At 42.8% G+C, this 16,923-nt stretch overlaps 2 protein-coding genes, 1 long non-coding RNA gene and 1 other non-coding gene across 5 annotated transcripts; 1 reads left to right on the forward strand and 3 right to left on the reverse strand.

The window, feature by feature from the left end:
* Positions 1 to 909: 909 nt before the first annotated feature.
* Positions 910 to 3,002, reverse strand: LOC125706334 (uncharacterized). The gene is made up of 2 exons (XR_007381975.1): positions 2,698 to 3,002; positions 910 to 1,167 (listed from the first exon to the last, which is right to left on the reverse strand). It is a non-coding gene; the product is annotated as an uncharacterized LOC125706334 (long non-coding RNA).
* LOC125706929 (small Cajal body-specific RNA 14) lies at positions 1,475 to 1,604 on the reverse strand. Its single transcript, XR_007382107.1, has one exon. It is a non-coding gene; the product is annotated as a small Cajal body-specific RNA 14 (non-coding RNA).
* A 154-nt stretch (positions 3,003 to 3,156) lies between the features above and the next one.
* zwilch (zwilch kinetochore protein) lies at positions 3,157 to 10,274 on the forward strand. The gene is made up of 19 exons (XM_048972993.1): positions 3,157 to 3,505; positions 3,982 to 4,018; positions 4,111 to 4,194; positions 4,283 to 4,389; positions 4,496 to 4,683; positions 4,777 to 4,856; positions 4,982 to 5,137; positions 5,366 to 5,437; positions 5,664 to 5,757; positions 5,850 to 5,905; positions 5,988 to 6,102; positions 6,298 to 6,377; positions 6,589 to 6,745; positions 6,836 to 6,864; positions 7,202 to 7,338; positions 8,612 to 8,707; positions 9,105 to 9,223; positions 9,301 to 9,404; positions 10,017 to 10,274. Exons 1-18 carry the CDS (start codon positions 3,456 to 3,458, stop codon positions 9,390 to 9,392), a joined length of 1,749 nt encoding a protein of 582 aa, XP_048828950.1. The 5' UTR covers positions 3,157 to 3,455; the 3' UTR covers positions 9,393 to 9,404; positions 10,017 to 10,274.
* Positions 10,275 to 13,009: 2,735 nt separating this feature from the next.
* Positions 13,010 to 15,722, reverse strand: snapc5 (small nuclear RNA activating complex, polypeptide 5). 2 transcript variants are annotated; one of them, XM_048973379.1, is made up of 4 exons: positions 15,439 to 15,722; positions 14,840 to 14,956; positions 14,125 to 14,199; positions 13,010 to 13,994 (listed from the first exon to the last, which is right to left on the reverse strand). In XM_048973379.1, the coding sequence occupies exons 2-4, from the start codon at positions 14,927 to 14,929 to the stop codon at positions 13,818 to 13,820; spliced, it is 342 nt and encodes a 113-aa protein (XP_048829336.1). In that variant the 5' UTR covers positions 14,930 to 14,956; positions 15,439 to 15,722; the 3' UTR covers positions 13,010 to 13,817. The 2 variants fall into 2 exon arrangements, with proteins under 2 accessions (XP_048829336.1, XP_048829335.1); XM_048973378.1 differs by lacking the exon at positions 15,439 to 15,722 and having other exon boundaries at positions 14,840 to 15,157.
* Positions 15,723 to 16,923: the final 1,201 nt, after the last annotated feature.

Below are 16,923 nucleotides of genomic sequence, written 5' to 3' on the forward strand. Positions count from 1 at the left end.
CTGTACAAGAGTAATTTTCCCTAAACACAGTTCATAAACATGCATAAGTGAAAATGATTCTTTATTTGCCATTTGCACAGGTGCATCGGCTAACGCCATCTTGCTCTCCATTGACACACAGACACATATGCAAGTAAGAGCAAGCTTGGGGGTCACAGTGCAGGGACAGCCAGTGTGCAGCACCCCCGGAGCTGGGGGTTAAGGGCCTTGCTCAGGGACCCACGGACATACTGCTGTCCTGCGGAGGCCAGGGCTTGAACCAATCACAGGCATAGAGGCTTAGCCCACCAAACCTCTTCACCACCCATAATATACAGTGTACATTATAAATGTAAATATATATAAATGTAAATATCTGAAGCATGACATCTTAGTATGGAAAATCAATAGTGATCTCTATCTGTGGTAATAGCTAATGGGCTTTGTGTTCAGCACTGCCTAAAGACTTCCTTGCGTTAACTGAACCTATAGCCTGAGCACTGAGACTAGTGTCTAACAGAACAGGAAGTTACATGACGGGGTTACATAAGTGCATTTCTGAGATGGGCAGGAATGGCAATTAATCAGCAAAGCCCCCCCGACAACGATGGCACAGTGGAAAATAGCCGATGTCTATTTCTCAGTTTCTTATGAATTCTAGTAGAGCTGACACATCATGTCATGATTTTTGAATGTTTTTTTTCGTCAGACAATAATGTGTGCTGTATATTCCATATATTTTGAATCCTTTAGGCATTACTTTTATTTAACCAAAACTAAACTGAATTTCAGTTTCTCTTATTACTTGGTTACTCTATAAAGAAATATAATGTTCTGCTGTAATTTATACTGTGATAATATTACACATATGTGTGATCAGAATGACAGGGGTTTAACACATATTGCACACCAAGCACTCAGCTTCACAACTTTAGTATGAAAAATAAGGTTTATTATGAAAGTTGAGCGTGGTGTATAGACACCATTCTATTGCATCGATTGATTGATTCACTCACTCACACTCATGCTCACTCTCTCTCTCTCTCTCTCTCACACACTCCAACACTCAAAATTTGTGTCAACCAGCCTTTGTATCCCATTATTAAAGTGTGTATTTTTTCAGGATTGTTCCCTCAGTGATGTCCATCATTCTGATGTAAACTGAGTATGGAGTCACCCACACAGCACCTGTAAAAACACATGCAATTATGCTGAAGAGCTTACTCTGCACATTCTTTAAAAACTACAACGGTTCATTCCTTCGCTGCCTCTGTACTCGAATTTTGTTTGCCACATTTTCTGCAAATTACTGACGGCATTAAATTACAACTGCAATTATGAGTTAAATTTTCAGACATATTTCCTCCCACATTTGCAGGGCCAAAGGGCTAAATGTATAGTGTAAATGTAGAGTAAATTTATTTTTTCAAATGACTTATCCAATTAAATTCACTCAACATGTCCTGTCAAATTTGGTTATGTAAAATGATGCACAGCTGTACGGAACCATCGCACAGGAAGCCCAATGCCTGGACAGGCCCTGTCGGCAGGAACCAGCCTTGCTCTGTGTGGAGCCTTTGGCTGGGGCACACAGCTCAGTACCGCAGCCAGAGGAGGCTAGCCACACACCAAATCTCCAGGGGAGCCTTGAACCCACAACTATCAGCTCCACAGCCCCCAACCTTACCCACTGAGCCACTCAGGTTTCAACTAACATTCTCCAACTCTTTTCAACTGTCCAGAATTTCACTCGTTATACCAGAGGGCAAATCCTAACAGAGAAACGCAGTTCTGTACGTTTACATTTTTAGCTTTTTTTGTGCATCCATTTGCAAAGCAGAAAAAAAAAAATCTATATTCCATAGAAATTTGAACGCATACTTAATTTGAACCTCGAGATGTTTAACAGAAAGCCATAATTGCTTACATTTTTCTTGATTTCAAAATGATCCTAGTTAAAATAGGACAGATGTCAAACTTCATAAAAGATACTTTATTATATATTTGTTTGATCATTAAAAACAAACAGTTTCATACAGCTTAAGTTACAGCAAAACATAGAATGCATTGTAATTCAGCTGACAAACGAAATTTTCTTTATTAATGAACTATATTTGGCTAACAGCCTGCCTTGGAGAAGTCCATTTCATGTACTACTCATCCATATTAGATTATTTTTCCATTTGCAAAAGGAAATTCAGCGCCACGATGCTCTCCATCTACTAAGACCACAATGTTACCTAACTTTCCTACATCCGTAGCCGTTATGTACCCGGAGTCACGTCTGGGGCGAAAAACACATTTCCCAAAACATTAGCTTAAATTATTTTATATGTAAGCACTCGTCTAAATGGCACTCGTGTCCTTTCCTGTGATCGCAATGAATGCACATAAGATCCCTTCCATGTGCACTACGGAACCTGGGATCGGGGATACTCCACAAATCAGTACTTTCCAGTTAGTTCGGTAACTTACGCCAAACGCGTCATGTTTATTGAACAGTATAATTAGTGTCTCTGGTAAATATAATATTAATACGTAATGCTTTAATTGCTTCAGTTAAGCCGTCTAAAACCCGAAACCCATAATGCAACTTACGGCTAACACAACCAACGATAATCTCCGTCTCATTAATCACATTATACAATACTCAGCGAAATAATCTGGTATAAATGGAGAAATTCCTCCAACCGTCATTTATACACCCTGTCCGCTTACCTCCACGAGAAACTGCCACGACCCGGAAAAATCCCTTTCTGCTTTACCGGAAATACCGTCGAGTTCCGGCATTCAAATCAATGAGAACTGCACGCCGTGTACAGTAGTGCGTTTAAAACGCATAAACACGGTTTTGTTAACGACGTACATATCATTTGACTCGACGTATTAAACGACTACTTCAGCAAGAGAAAATTAAATGCTGAACAACTGCATACCAAAGTGTTTTATTTTACTATTACGAGAAACAAACGTCCTTTACGCATTGCTCCGACTACAAGCACGTACAGCTCTGTATAACCCTCAATCCTAAATCGTCATTCGATATATTTAAACTTAATACCAAATTCTACATTTGCTCACCAATTATATTAAAATACTGAAAATATGAACTTATGTTTGCTGCGAGTTGAAGAGCATCAGCTCCATCTGACTCCGTTAAAGTGACATTTCCACCTCCCCATCATTAGGTGGCATTATCGTCTGCAGCTCTTACTATAAATCGATGACACGCTTATTTAGAAACAACTTCATAATTTTTCTTTATTCGTAATACAAGTTAAAGAATTATTTATTACACTGTAAATTTTCAATTGTGCTCAGTGGGCGTATATATTAAACTACTGAGAATTTCAAGAATAAGTAAAGGAAAGTCGTGTGCGCGTGTAAGCCTGATTCTATGACGTAAGAGCGCGCGATATTCATGTTTCTTTGCGGCGGTTCTCGTGCTGCGACCCACTATTGTGATCGCGACCGAAATGACAACCAGGATCACAGCTCACGCCGATGTTTTTCTGAACATTCTGCGGTGAGTTTGCTCATTTATAACCTGCTTCTCAGTAGCCATTAAACCGTTTACATTATTATGCAGCTAATTATAAAAATGACTGCTGAACATGAACGAACCAGCTACGCACTAATGAAATTCTAAAGAGGTTAATGTATTTTTTGTACGTACACGATATTCGTGTTGGTTTGTTCATTTGTGCAGCGAATTCATCACTTTGTTCAGAGTTGCCAACTGTCACGCATCTGGCGTGACACATGCTTGCGGACTTTAGCAAGAAGTCTTAGGGAAATATGCATTATTCTGTTATAAACCTAAAATCAGCTAAAGTTCGCAAACCCTACAGACTGTTTATAGGATAATATAACTTACATACATGAACATGTGTGTGCAAACTTGCCTCGCTGAAAATCTCACGCTAGCCAGCTGACCAAAGTTGACAACACGATTGGCAAACAGTTTTTCCAGGGTTTCAGTAATTCTTTCCTTTTCTCTAGGAATTGTCAGGAAGAATGCAGCCCCACGATATACGAGGTAAGACTGCTTATTTAATTTGATCGGATGGCCGAATTGTATTTTTTTTAAAAGAAAAATGTCAATGTTTTTGGTTTCCTTTTTTTTCTAAGGGAAATGTGCAGATCCAACTGGTCCAGCGACTGAAGATACCGCTACACAACATGAAAAGCCCAGTATTAGTCTGTGAGAAAGCCGTAAGTTATCTGGACTGAAAGGCGTGCTCGTTCTCTGAGCATTAAGTGTGTTTCAGAAGTAACATCACATGTCATTGTTATTCCTAAGACTCCTAAACCTGAGCGAGATGATGAAACTGAAAACTCAGAAGTTGAAGATCCAGCAGAGCCCCTTTTAAGCCTGGGGCCCCAAGGTTTGAGTGTCGCAAAAGCAAGGTGACCAAAATACATACCTTGTCATGTTTTTATATAGTATATAATAGCTTACACTGTATTTAATAATTAAGGATGAAATCATATGTGTTTGTTCCTTGCTGCACAGGCAGCTCCTGTCTTACTACGTGATTTCCCAGAATCCCACCATGTGTCAGGGGCGGAACCTGGCCTTGTGGCCTCTTTGGGTCCGCTGTGACTCCTTAGACGCTGAGGGAACCTGCTGGCTTGGTGCAGAGACCATTTGCAGCGGAAACAAGGTCACTGCGGTCAAGATGCTCAATGTTAGCAGCAAAGGTAGCGTTTGCCGAAGTGTAAAAGCTTTCTTCAGTGAGGGATAACCTAGCTAAGCTAATATGCACGGCATTATTTTAAACTTTTGATTTGCAGGTCCAGCCATTGGAAAGGCATCTTTGATCACTTTAGAAGAACTGAAACGCACACATACCAAAATGCATCGTCCAACGACAGTAAGCGGGCTACCCTGCGTGTACCCAAACAGCACACTGTGGAGAAGTGTGTGTGTGTATGTTTTAAAGCCTGATCCTTTTATATTGAGTGAGATTGGCTCTGTCATTTGGCTTTGTCTTGCTAGATGACGACGCGGGGTTTTGCGACTTACAACCTTTTTGGCTCCACGGTCGTGGAGAACACGGTGATCGAGTCCCAGAGCACGGTGACCGTAGACTTCAAATGGAGCAACGTCCAGAGCATCCTGCAGACCCCCCCACTGTCCTCCACAGCCACACTGGTGAGCATCCTGATGCCTCTCCAGCACACTGTCCTTGTATCAATTTATCATCCTTCCCAGAATCCCCCGTGTTGTTCATATGCATTGTTTTGCAGGTGTGTTTGTTCTCCACCTTACTTAATTTGATTGTAAAATGCTCTACATGAAGTTAAGCTTATTAACCTAATACATTTGTTTTGTAGCAGTTTGATCCAGCTGGTGTATCTATTGTTACATATTCTCTCACAGAACATCAGGATTGCCAGTGGAGATATGAGAAGCCCTATATATGAGCAGTACAAGGAAATGGAGTTTGTCCAGGTCTGTATTGCGTGAAACACTCAGTCATCAAAGGCAACACATCCGACCCCCAACATGGCGTGTGTGAAGGTCCATCTTACCTGCCTCTCTACTGTTTTATGCAGTATGTGTTTTATGTAAGAATCAAATAGCTGTATGTGTTTATTCGTTAATAGGTCTTTGGTGTTTTAACCTGTCGATTGGAGAAAACGATCGTGTTGTTTTACTGTGGCCTTTCGTTTGGCAGGTTCTGGCGGATGGTGTGAGTACAGGTGGGACAGACTGGGTCGAGCCACAGGACACTGTGCCTGCGACAGAGCTCGTGAAGGCTCTTCTAGATGGTGAGTTCATTTAACATGCTGCTGAAAATGATCTGCCAAAGGGGACTTTGATTTGAGTTGTGTTTATATAACTTTATTTTTATTTTTTTTAGACCTGCAGACTAAAACAAAGGCTGTACAGAATGTACAGTCTTTAGATGGGAATCAGGTGAGACTATTTAATGGATCAGCCGATGTCTTTCGTTCATTTGAAATGTTGCTCTAGCTGATGCTTCTGTTCTGTCCTGCAGATCCCAAAGGCAAGGACTGAATCGGCGTCCGTGGACAGCTCTGTGTTTAGTACAGTCCTCACAGAGCGAGGGGACTTGGACTTTGTGGAGCAGCTCTGGGTGAAAATGAGGAGGAGTCAGTACCTCGGCTTCTGTATTGCTGTGTCCGGGGGAGGGGAGGATGAGTCAATACCTCAGACTCTGTGGTGGTGGGGGTGGGAAACGGGGATCTCTATTAGTGTTGGGGGAAAACAGAACCTCAGTCTGTATTGATGTGTAAGCACAGGGTGCTAAAACATGTTGTTTCTCCTGTTTCTCTTTATTTCTCTAGGTGTGACTTCATATCAAGACATTGTAGATTGTCTAAAGTTAGTTATAAAGGCCTTGAAATATGACAGCATTAAGCCATGGGTATGTAAGAACTTTTTATTGCTTGGAAACTACCTTATCAGTTGATTTAGAAATAGTTTCCTATATAAATGACAGTGAGTCACCCAGGACTCTTATTCTGAGTGTAAGCTGGCTTTCCCTTGTTGTTGTTGTCGTATGTCAACACTTTTACGTTCCTGCTGGGTTATGAGCCACGAGTCCCGCCACCCCCGTGTGTCTGCTGTCCCCGCAGATCCATAGGGAAAGCAGCAGTTCCCTCAGCAAGTTGATCCTGGAGTCCTACAGCAAGCAGCCGCAGTGTGTGGGCCTCACAGGCCTGGCCCCGGTGCGGATGCTCCTGGAGATTGGCCTGGACAAGATGCGCAGGGACTACATCAACTATTTCGTCGGTGATGAGCCTTTCCTGGGCCGCAGTCTGTGGCGTCATGTTTCATGCAGGAAACGATCTTTCATCTCCGCCCTTTTCCTCTTCGTTTTAGGTCAAGAACTAACAACGCTGAAAGGCTTGGTGAGACCCAAGATTGGCTGCCAATACTGTTGCTTAAAACTTTGCCAGCATGTTACGGAATACTGTATTTGAAATGGGTCAAGTAAATGTGTAGCCTTGATATATAGTGTCTGTCTAAAGGGACTGGCAGAGGTTAAATTTAAACCTATTCCAGTGATCAACACATGAAACACCTCATACGTCATTCACGAACCTTTAAACAAGCTTAGGTGGTTACATTATGCTGGAATGACTGTTGTTTATATTGCATGATTTAGTAATGCCCCTTTGTGTAATTCAGACCAGAATTATGGATGTGGTGGGTGTCATTATAACTGTGCTGCCTTCCTTTCCGCAGAGCTACTATCTCAACACAGAAGTGGACTTGCTGGAGCAGGTGGTGCGAGTGAAGAAACTGCACCACCTGCTGGAGATGGTGGTGACCTGCGGGACTTTTCTCAGTCTGGCCTATGAGCACCTGTTTGCTCTGACACAGTGAGTGTGCTGCCGCTTCTGTCATTTGTATGGGGTTGCTTGCACAGCACTGTGCTATTGGGTTAGGGGTTAGTATTACTGTTTTCAGGGGCAGGAAGCTGCGTACTACAGGTGCACCGATCCAATATGCTGGATCAGCTACATGTGGCAGATTCACGCCCAATATGTATTTAGTTTTCGGCAGTCTGTAAAAATACAGCTGCTATCTCTGGTTAAACGGATTTGTACAATCAATCGCATGTCATCTCTTTCCCATTTTAGATGTGTTTTTTTGTTTTTTCCGGCATTCAAGCTGAACATTAACGCTGCCACTCAGTTTTTTGCCACTCGGTAGATGTGAGTGCAGTGACTTCCCCCTGCTCTGACGTCACGTGCATACAAAACAAAGAAAGCATGCAACGAAACAAAGTGTAATACAATTGTGCAAGACAACAAACAGCGATGGATGATTTGGGAGGCTCTGATTTGGGCTGTCGCACTCGATATCGCTTGTGATGCGTGAGGGGCTGCTGTGGCGGCGAAGTGTAGGTGACACTGTTGCCAGTGGCAGAAATGTGTTAATGACCCTACAACTTTACTCTCATCACCACTGTCTGTCGCGGGTCCTTTCTTTGGCTCTTACTCTCCACCAGCCTCCTCCTCTGTCTTCTCACTTAGCTTTTTTAAATAATCACCTATAGATCGTTTCCTTATTAACATCACACCGTCCCTTTGACCGGATTAAGCGGAAGATGATGGATGGATGGATGGATGGATGGATGGATGGATGGATGGGCATCCCTTTGACACCAATTTCTCGTATTTTATCATGGGCGCACCTCTACTTCGGACATTTAACCAGATTAACCAAATGCTGGCATTATACTAGTTGATGAATCTATTGATTATTCACACATCTAACTTTTAATGAGGCCCTTTGGTAGAGTAATATATAGTGCAATAAACCAGGAATTGTGCATTGCCTTTCTAACTCAGCTTTATTACCTAAATTGATGTTAACACATCACTTGTGGTTGCCTTTTCCTACGCTACAGTATCAATTCCCAGTTAATTACAAGATAGTAGAAAAACAGAAGAAAAGTATGCACTTTTAAATTAATATATTGTAATGCTGGATTTATGTGATTTCTATTGATTAAAAGGGTACCGGTTTGAAAGGTACATCATAGTGACTTCCAGTCCGTTCTCATTCCGAGGGTCGTAGCCCTGTGTGGGCATCCCACACCGTCTCTGAGATCCACGCCTTCACAATGATTAATCCTGCTTTCCCCAGGTCTTGCCTGGAGTACTATGAGACGAACCCTTATGATGAAGACCACAGGTTCCAGCTGCAGATCAGACCGGCAGTAATCAGCAGCTTCTACCAGAAGTAAGACTGAGGGCATCCGACTATGGCTGATACATGTGAGGCTAGTCAGAGGTGATGGATGTATCCAGTTCAGGCCTTACATTAGGGTTCTTCAAATCTGGCCCTCGATTACAAACCCAGGCCTTGTTTTCAGTTCTCCTATGTAGTTAGTTTAATAATCGCTGATTCTGATTGGCCGGAGGCTTCAGACTTCAGGTCTTCGTGTAAAGAAAGGCGAGAAAATCAGCAGCGCTCGGGCCTTGAGGACTCGAATAGCTCTGCCTTACATCCTTGAGCTTCAGACGTTCAAAGCCACAGGCTGCTTACTGCTGTAGATGGATTCACATTCATGTTGTAGTGGCAGTTCCTGTCTCGCTCTCTTCTGCACTGTCATGACTGGGTGCCATCACTGGCTTAGGGAGCAACCCCTAATGTGGGGGATCGAGGTGTCCAGTGGCCAGGGTCCTAAAGAAGTAAAGACGTCCTGGCAGCTCAGCGACCGATGCCCTGTGGACCACATGAACATCGACTCTACAGGTAGCCCTACGGACCTTCTCTTCTATGTCTCATTGCGATTGGATGTCTTTCACTTAGAGATTTCATGAACTCTGCAGACTTTCCATTTGAAGTGACTGTCAATGGAGACAGTGAGGAGTCGGTTCACTTCGAAACTAGATCTCTCTGCAGTCTTGTCAGCTTTGCCTGAACTCCAACACAGGTCAGTACGAGAGAACTAGCACTCTGAGATGATTTTATTTTATATTCAGTTCATTCATTCTTTGTTCATATTGTAACAAGATTAGAGCTCTTTCCGTTGAACTTGTCACTGATGTATCCAAACACCATAATCGCTAGTTGCTTTGGTTGCAAAGATTTTATGAGTGTTAACCCTAACCCTAACTCAGTGTAATACTTTTTATTTTAAAAAGGATTTATTTTTAAATGGATATTCTACATGTATACATGTATTTTTTCATGTGAGTCTTCACATTTATTCCACCTTATATGCTATTCCAGTTATTTAATGCAGTCTATCAATGAAGTTAGACTTGGCAACATAACATAACCACAAAATGCTAATTAGTTGCCAGCATTGCAGATACTGAATGATATGATTTTGTCTGGCTGAATTAGCCAAGCAATTCTCCGTGGATTCATTCATTGGGTCAGTAGGCAGGTATCATTCAGCTGTCCCCAAGGGGGCAGATTACCTCATGATTACTGAATAAACACAATAGCTTTGCTATTCCTTCACAGCCGTGATCGTGGCCAGACAGACAGGGTACTGAACGAAACATCTAACCCTTGGTTTTCTCTGAAACGTTTGCAGAATTTATTCCTCACAGAACACCAAGACGTCACCCTTCTTAATTTTCCATACTTACTTGAATCCATTTCTGAATATTCTGCTGTTTTGGATTGTCTATAGAGAAATCCTGGTCTGTGCAGTAATAATCCTGTGATCTTCCAGTGTCCAGTGTGGTCTTGTTTTTACCAGTGGACCTCTGAAGAAGAGTTTGCAAAAATGTTACTATTTTTATATAACCTACTGAACTGCGTTCCTATTAAAATGCTTCGTATAACATCACTGCTGTTTTATCGCTGTAAATGTTCTTGAAATTTCCACTGTATTTGGTATTTGAAAAGGGCCACCATTCACAGGAGTACAGAACATGGACAGTGCAGGAGTGGCAACAGTTATAATCTTGTAAGTTAAAACACTTCAAGACCGTCAAACATAATGAATAATATGAACTGTATGCAGACCCCTGATCTGAGTCCGCTGCTAGCGCAAGCCAAGCATGCCCCAAATGCATGTCGTGTTGCAGACGCTGCTGTTTGCACAGCAGGGGGCGCCAAACCTGTTTGGTGGGCTGCTGCTTTTTCACTGCAACTCGAAATCCCTAGCTTGAATGGTCCATTTACTCCATTTTGTACTTGTAACCAGAAGATTGCTGATCCAAGCCTGGCCTTCGCGGAATGATCATATGCCTGTGGGCCCTTGAAAAAGACCCCTAACCCCCAGCTCTTTGGGTCCCACAAGGTAGCTGCCCCTTTGCTGTGACCCTCTAAGCCTGCTCTCACCTGCAAAGCAAAAAAGAGAATTTCCCGACAGGGATCAGTAACATATTACTGTTCTAATTACTTGGAATATTCAAAATCTTCCAAATATAAACACAGAATATTGTTTAATCGATTCAAAGTCAGTGTCAGGATCCATCTTTCATAATAGTTTATCCAGTCCTGAGCATGAAGCCCTTCCCAAGAAGCACAGGGCACAAGAGGGAAACATCAAGGATGGGGTGCCAGTCCCACACAGGGCACACAAAGGGGAACATCAAGGGGGGATGCCAGTCCCACACAGGGCACACAAAGGGGAACATCAAGGGGGGATGCCAGTCCCACACAGGGCACACAAAGGGGAACATCAAGGGGGGATGCCAGTCCCACACAGGGCACACAAAGGGGAACATCAAGGGGGGATGCCAGTCCCACACAGGGCACACAAAGGGGAACATCAAGGGGGGATGCCAGTCCCACACAGGGCACACAAAGGGGAACATCAAGGGGGGATGCCAGTCCCACACAGGGCACACAAAGGGGGACCTTGAGGAGGGGATGCCAGTCCCACACAGGGCACACAAAGGGGAACATCAAGGGGGGATGGCAGTCCCACACAGGGCACACAAAGGGGAACATCAAGGGGGGATGGCAGTCCCACACAGGGCACACAAAGGGGAACATCAAGGGGGGATGGCAGTCCCACACAGGGCACACAAAGGGGAACATCAAGGGGGGATGCCAGTCCCACACAGGGCACACAAAGGGGAACATCAAGGGGGGATGCCAGTCCCACACAGGGCACACAAAGGGGAACATCAAGGGGGGATGGCAGTCCCACACAGGGCACACAAAGGGGAACATCAAGGGGGGATGCCAGTCCCACACAGGGCACACAAAGGGGAACATCGAGGGGGGGATGCCAGTCCCACACAGGGCACACAAAGGGGAACATCAAGGGGGGATGCCAGTCCCACACAGGGCACACAAAGGGGAACATCAAGGGGGGATGCCAGTCCCACACAGGGCACACAAAGGGGAACATCAAGGGGGGATGCCAGTCCCACACAGGGCACACAAAGGGGAACATCAAGGGGGGATGCCAGTCCCACACAGGGCACACAAAGGGGGACCTTGAGGAGGGGATGCCAGTCCCACACAGGGCACACAAAGGGGAACATCAAGGGGGGATGCCAGTCCCACACAGGGCACACAAAGGGGAACATCAAGGGGGGATGCCAGTCCCACACAGGGCACACAAAGGGGAACATCAAGGGGGGATGCCAGTCCCACACAGGGCACACAAAGGGGAACATCAAGGGGGGATGCCAGTCCCACACAGGGCACACAAAGGGGAACATCAAGGGGGGGATGCCAGTCCCACACAAAGGGGAACTTCGAGGGGGCGATGCCAGTCCCACACAAAGGGGAACATCGAGGGGGGGATGCCAGTCCCACACAAAGAGGAACATCGAGGGGGGGATGCCAGTCCCACACAGGGCACATGCTCTCACAATTATATACTATTTAGGGAGAGGAGTTTTCTAGTGACTAAAGAGAAATCAACTCAAGCAAAAATTGTACCTCCACATGGCACACGCAGTTCGCTGCGACACTGAAACTCAGATGCAAATGTTACTGGCTGTGGAGATTTGGACCTGATTTTTAACAGGGGAGGAGCCAATCTGCAATCCCCCCCGTAAATAGAGTGTCTTCCATATGAAAAATGACCGGGGAGGATGTCAGTTTATCGTAAAGCTAAAAACTGTCAAATTTAGTTATCATAGTTTCTTGCTTTCTTTGGATTTCTGTAGTTTTAAATGTACGTAAGTGGAAGGCATGTTTGCTACATACTGCCCATACATAAAAGCTAATGTAGAGTTGGTGGTCTTTTTTTTTTTTCATTTTCAACCGTTAGCTTGTTATCTAGGACACAGCAAAAGACGTGCAGATTTTACATGCATTTGAACACAACACCTCTTTGTCTTTCACTGTCTGACGCTACTTCTTTTCACACCACCGTGGTCAAAAAAAGTCTAATTTGCATACCCTGTTTCTGCCATCGTCCGACTGACACAAAAAACACCAGGAAACTCCACTTAATGTTCCTGTGGGTGAAAAATATGGTATATATTTCTCCTTACAGAAATACAGAATACATTCATATGGCTTTACTGATGCCGCTTATGTGAATATCGACCAAAAACATGTATAATGTTTCCCGGCCGCTTCCATGCAAGGGATCGAAGCCACCACCCAGCAGAAGGTTGGCCACTAGAGCTCTTTATTTTCAGTTTTACAAAGTTTCATGGCACTCCTCACAGTCACAAACCTTGTTAAGTGTGCTTCAGTCAAGACCATATTCTCATGCTTGTGCTTATAGAAAATAACACTAAAATGTTAATAAACAGTAAACATTTACAGCAAACAAGTTAGCAGGCAGGAGAACTGATTTACAGCTTAAGGCAAGACCACCCCTCCCACCCCAAAAAATAAAACTTCAAAAAAGGTGATACTGGAGGTTGCTACATTCTTGCAATAGTAAAAAAAAAACAAAAAACGAGTGATGCATAAAAGCAAGTGTTTCCATTTCAAGGTTCCAACTTCACATATGCTAATTTTTTTGTTCAGTGTGACATCATTAATCTGATTTGACTCAATTCTTTGTAAAATCTTTTTGCACTTTTTTACAAACCAGTACTTGCACATACTGTGTGGATTACTTGTGAGATCTTTGAAGAATTTGTTATCAAAGTAGACACTTCTTCAATGTTCTGTTTATATGCTTCCTTTGCGAAGTCTACGTGAAATTAATTCGGAACATCAATGTGTTTTGTACCAGCATTTGCTGGTACAAAAATACTATGAGTATTTTATCATCATTTTATCATTAAATGCAAATTATGATGTTTGCTACAAAGAAACAAGCAAAAACTGGGAACAATACTCTTGCACTGACCCCATATTAGACATGACCAATGAGGTGAAAGTTCAGGTCAACCTCCCAGATCACTGCAAAATGGTTCAAAAATGACAGATGTGTATGTACACTTATAGCTTTCCAGAAAACTCAGTAATCATCATCCTCATCATCATCATCTGTCACAACCTCCAACTCCTCCTCCTCCTCCTCCTCTTCTTCCTCCTCCTCCTCTTCCTCCTCCACCTCCATGTCACATCCCCCAATAGTGCTCAGTTGCAGAATGGTGTCATTAATCTTGCTCTCATCGTCCAGCTGTTCTTTATTCTGTACACACAAGGGGCAACGCGGACATGGTACATTGCATATTTAAGTACTTTTTATGACATGCAGGATCAATAATACGGCTTTTCCTTATTGGTCCTTGGGGTTGAAGCCTGTAATATACAATGTGTACCTGTGAATCACTGGTCTGAGCAGGGCAGTCCTCCCTCTGACCATTTATCATTGACTTCAAAGCCCCTTCTTCGAACTACGGGAAAGAATGAGCGGGATTTTACAATCACATCTAATCACGACTTTGACAAGCATTCAGTAACTATTACTGTTGGACTGCAGATCAAGAAGAAAACTGCAATGAAAACGCATTAAACAAATTAATTCTGTAGTACAAAAAAAGTTTTTGTTTAACCACCAGACCATGATTTGAGTCTGGCTGAAATCTGGTCAGGATGTGTAACCTTGACCAGGACAAGCATTTGAAAAATGGATAGATGGTCATGATGCAGTGTAGCACAGAGGGTTAGTGGGTAGTACTGTCGAGTTTACAGTTATACATTAAAGTAGAAGAATTCTTGATAGGGAATATGGTTTTACCATCAAAAAATAAATTAAAGGAAAAAAGAAGAAAATAATACGAAACGTTAGCATTATACATTATCAGTCAGTGTGAAATTACAAAAGCACATTTTACTAAGCTTCATGTTGAGACTAAAAATAACCGTATAGCTAGCTCATCCTCCCCTTTTTAGTGTCAGTCAATTTAAGCCACCATGCGCCCTGACAGTCACGTTTACATTAAACACTTCACTCTCAAGTCGCTGTAAACACCTTTCACACGCCTGTGTTACCAATCTACTCAGGCACAGCGTTCAACTATCAAGTCTTCTCACCTTCAGCCTGTTTAGCTGGTCTTGCAACATAACTTTTATCTTCAAAAGTGTCTCCTCTTCCTTCCTCAACTCCTTCAAACGGCTCAACATGATCCCAAAATACCGTTTTCTTGCACACTGCAAAAAAGGGAGGGATAGGCTGTTTTCTTAACTAACCCATAGAATGCAGACTACAGTGAATACAACTCTTAAGCGAGTCCCACTGATTTCCTTCAGCAGTGCACTTTAAATTTAAGAAATCTTCGTAGTTTCTAATGGAGAAACCCGGCTCCTTCAGTGCGCCGCTGCGGGAGGTGCGCAGGCTCGGGCGGAAACCGCGCGCCACAACTACCGTTCCGAAGCCAAACAAAACATCCTCTTGTATACATATTTAACTTATTCATTGTAATAAACACATGCACTGGAAATATACAAGCACGGAATAATAAAATCTGGGAGTCGTCAACGACCTTTGGTGAAAATCTGTTTTGTTACTAGAAAACGTAAAAAACCTCATATTTTAGGCATACTGAAAGCCTAAAATAATAGCAATAACCAATTAAAGCATAAAATAATATTAAAAGAAAGCGAAAACCAGCGTGGATATCTTAAGATCTTACCAACAGGAGGTGGACTGTTGTATATGTAATGCGAGGCAGATAGGTTTATCAAATACAATTAAACTTATTCTACATAAATGAACCCTTCATTTGTCGTCCGTCTCATACCATAATTTGTCCGATTCTTACGTATCGGTGCACGCATCCCTCATTTGTTAATTAAAATATTTAAAACGAGCCACCCACTTTCTCTACACTACGGAAGAGACGGAATCCTAGCGATCTACTTAACTAGGTAGTCACCGTATACCATGCCTAATACTGGCCATTCTGGGATGTGCATTGATTCCCCAATGAAACCGCAAATGACGACTCCTGCTGGTCAAACCCTATTACCGGTTACCTGAACGCCTTTTAGATTCTGATCAGGCTGCTGAGTGTGCTGTTCGCCACGGTGGGATTTAGGTACTCATTTAAATCAGTCAGTTCGTGACAACAAATGAGAAAATACCAGTATATAAGACGGGGCGCTGATATAAGATATACATCAGCTAGCCGAAGATGCACATTTTAATTACCTATAAGAACCCCACGCTTTTAGTAGAAAGGTATTGTATCGTAGATGTTGAATTGCACTCGTTTTCATTGTTCTCGAGTGTTTTCTTTTTAGTTGTTTAAACGCAATTCAGTGCTTGTTCCACTTTGATTCAGTGAAACAAAATTGTGTCTGTACTTTTTTTTACCGAATTTCTCCCTGGAATATAAAGTGTGTTTTACCTCAAATATGGTGTAACACATAGAAAAACAATTAGCATTTCAAATTAAAGTAGAAATACGCACCACCCTCAAATAACAGTGGTTAATGATAAAACTTGAGCCAGTTATACTATGGTAAGAGATAACTAGTATAGCTAGTCAGAATACCATCATTTATATGTAGTGCACACTATAGAAATACATCTTAGGAAGTTTAAGGCCACAGTCCCTATTCTCTGACGTCCACTGCAGTGATGACATATCTAAGCCCTGCAATATGCCGCTGTGATGCCTTTACCTTCAGCAGCCAGTGTATCCAGATTTCTAAAACTGAATCTTAATGCGGAAAAAAAGGTGAGGTTGTGTAAGACAAAATAGGGAGGGAGAAACTCTGTGTTAGTGTGTTGGCAGGCTGATGAGGTCCTCAGATGAAGCCAGCGATGAGAGCTGACACACTTCTCCGTCATTCAGAGTGGCATCTCTCACCAGCGCTGTCATCGAAATATACAGGGTGGCTGGAAGTAAGCAAGCATGCAAAAATATAAACTTGTTCTACCACCACGTTGGCTAAGATACTATCATCTAATCTGTCTATAATACATGCTTATACAGGTCGTCGTCGCCTTATGACATATGCAACATATGACCAGTAGACTTTACGGCCGAAAGAAATTACTGTGCAGTTTAACCTTTACGTGGTTAATTTGTACTTCTTTCGCGGTAAAAGACTAAAATGCACAGTGACTTCTTGTCATAACAGCACAAACGTGCATAAAATAAATACACATT

Source organism: Brienomyrus brachyistius, chromosome 13 (genome assembly GCF_023856365.1).
Source record: "Brienomyrus brachyistius isolate T26 chromosome 13, BBRACH_0.4, whole genome shotgun sequence".
Taxonomy (NCBI): domain Eukaryota; kingdom Metazoa; phylum Chordata; class Actinopteri; order Osteoglossiformes; family Mormyridae; genus Brienomyrus; species Brienomyrus brachyistius.

Excerpts from the sequence above, each read along its gene's own strand:
- zwilch (XM_048972993.1), top strand. The coding sequence starts at position 3,456 with ATGACAACCAGGATCACAGCTCACGCCGATGTTTTTCTGAACATTCTG. Across the intron at positions 4,684-4,776 it reads GCTCAATGTTAGCAGCAAAG|GTCCAGCCATTGGAAAGGCA; the intron begins GTAGCGTTTGCC and ends TTTGATTTGCAG. Across the intron at positions 5,758-5,849 it reads CGTGAAGGCTCTTCTAGATG|ACCTGCAGACTAAAACAAAG; the intron begins GTGAGTTCATTT and ends TATTTTTTTTAG.
- snapc5 (XM_048973379.1), bottom strand. The coding sequence starts at position 14,929 with ATGTTGAGCCGTTTGAAGGAGTTGAGGAAGGAAGAGGAGACACTTTTG. Across the intron at positions 14,200-14,839 it reads ACCAGCTAAACAGGCTGAAG|TTCGAAGAAGGGGCTTTGAA; the intron begins GTGAGAAGACTT and ends TCTTTCCCGTAG. Across the intron at positions 13,995-14,124 it reads CTCAGACCAGTGATTCACAG|AATAAAGAACAGCTGGACGA; the intron begins GTACACATTGTA and ends TTGTGTGTACAG.